At 53.7% G+C, this 694-nt stretch overlaps 1 protein-coding gene across 1 annotated transcript in view; it reads left to right on the top strand.

Annotated features, from left to right (window-relative positions):
• The window catches only part of PLIN1 (perilipin 1), an 11065-nt gene extending 10371 nt beyond the window's left edge, over positions 1 to 694 (top strand). The window contains exon 9 of the mRNA XM_046652778.1: positions 631 to 694. Coding sequence (XP_046508734.1) covers positions 631 to 694 — 64 coding nt within the window. The remainder of the gene's footprint in view (positions 1 to 630) is intronic.

Here is a 694-nt window from a genome sequence, read left to right as displayed (position 1 = left end):
AGAAGAGCTGAGCCCGCCGCGCCCGTCCCGCCAGCCCGGCCCCGGGGACCACGGCCCCCGCCCCAGCAAATCGACGGAACCCACACTTCCGAGCCAGCGCCGACTTCTTCAAAGTAGTCCCCTCGGGACAAGAGCCTCCTTCCAACCAGGCTGCCAAGGCGCGCATCATCTTTTCAGCATCCTTTTTGGGCTTAGGTGTCAGAGCCGGCCCGTGTTTAAGAAGCATCAGAGAGCCTGCTTTGATCCTAGGCCTTGTTTTTTTTTTTTTTTTTACCGAAAGACAATTGCCTAACTTGATCTCTCACTTCGCTAACCAAGTTGTGGCCAAATGACGTTTGTTTCCAAAATTGAGACCCATCCTCTGTAGATAAATATTTGCCACCCATGAGGAACGTGTCACTACTCTGAGGGTCCAAGCAGGAGTTCCTGACACATTTTTAAGCCCTGAGCTCAGAGATTCCTGAGTGTCCAGGCTCTCCGCGGACTACTTTGAAGGGGACAACAATCAGGTACAAAAGCTCTTGCGTGTTTATATAAGATATTAGCATCGCTTTCTGGGGACCCCATACTCTCCGCAAGGGCTGAGGCCCCACCTGTGCTCGGGAGCACCTGCCACCTTCTTGCTCACAGCCGCATTTCCACGTGCGTCCTTACTGCCTTCCACCTGCACATTCACCCTCCCATCGCCTGTTGA

Source organism: Equus quagga, chromosome 2 (assembly GCF_021613505.1).
Source record: "Equus quagga isolate Etosha38 chromosome 2, UCLA_HA_Equagga_1.0, whole genome shotgun sequence".
Taxonomy (NCBI): domain Eukaryota; kingdom Metazoa; phylum Chordata; class Mammalia; order Perissodactyla; family Equidae; genus Equus; species Equus quagga.
Note: the sequence above shows the minus strand (reverse complement) of the source record. Positions and strands in the feature narration are given on the sequence as shown.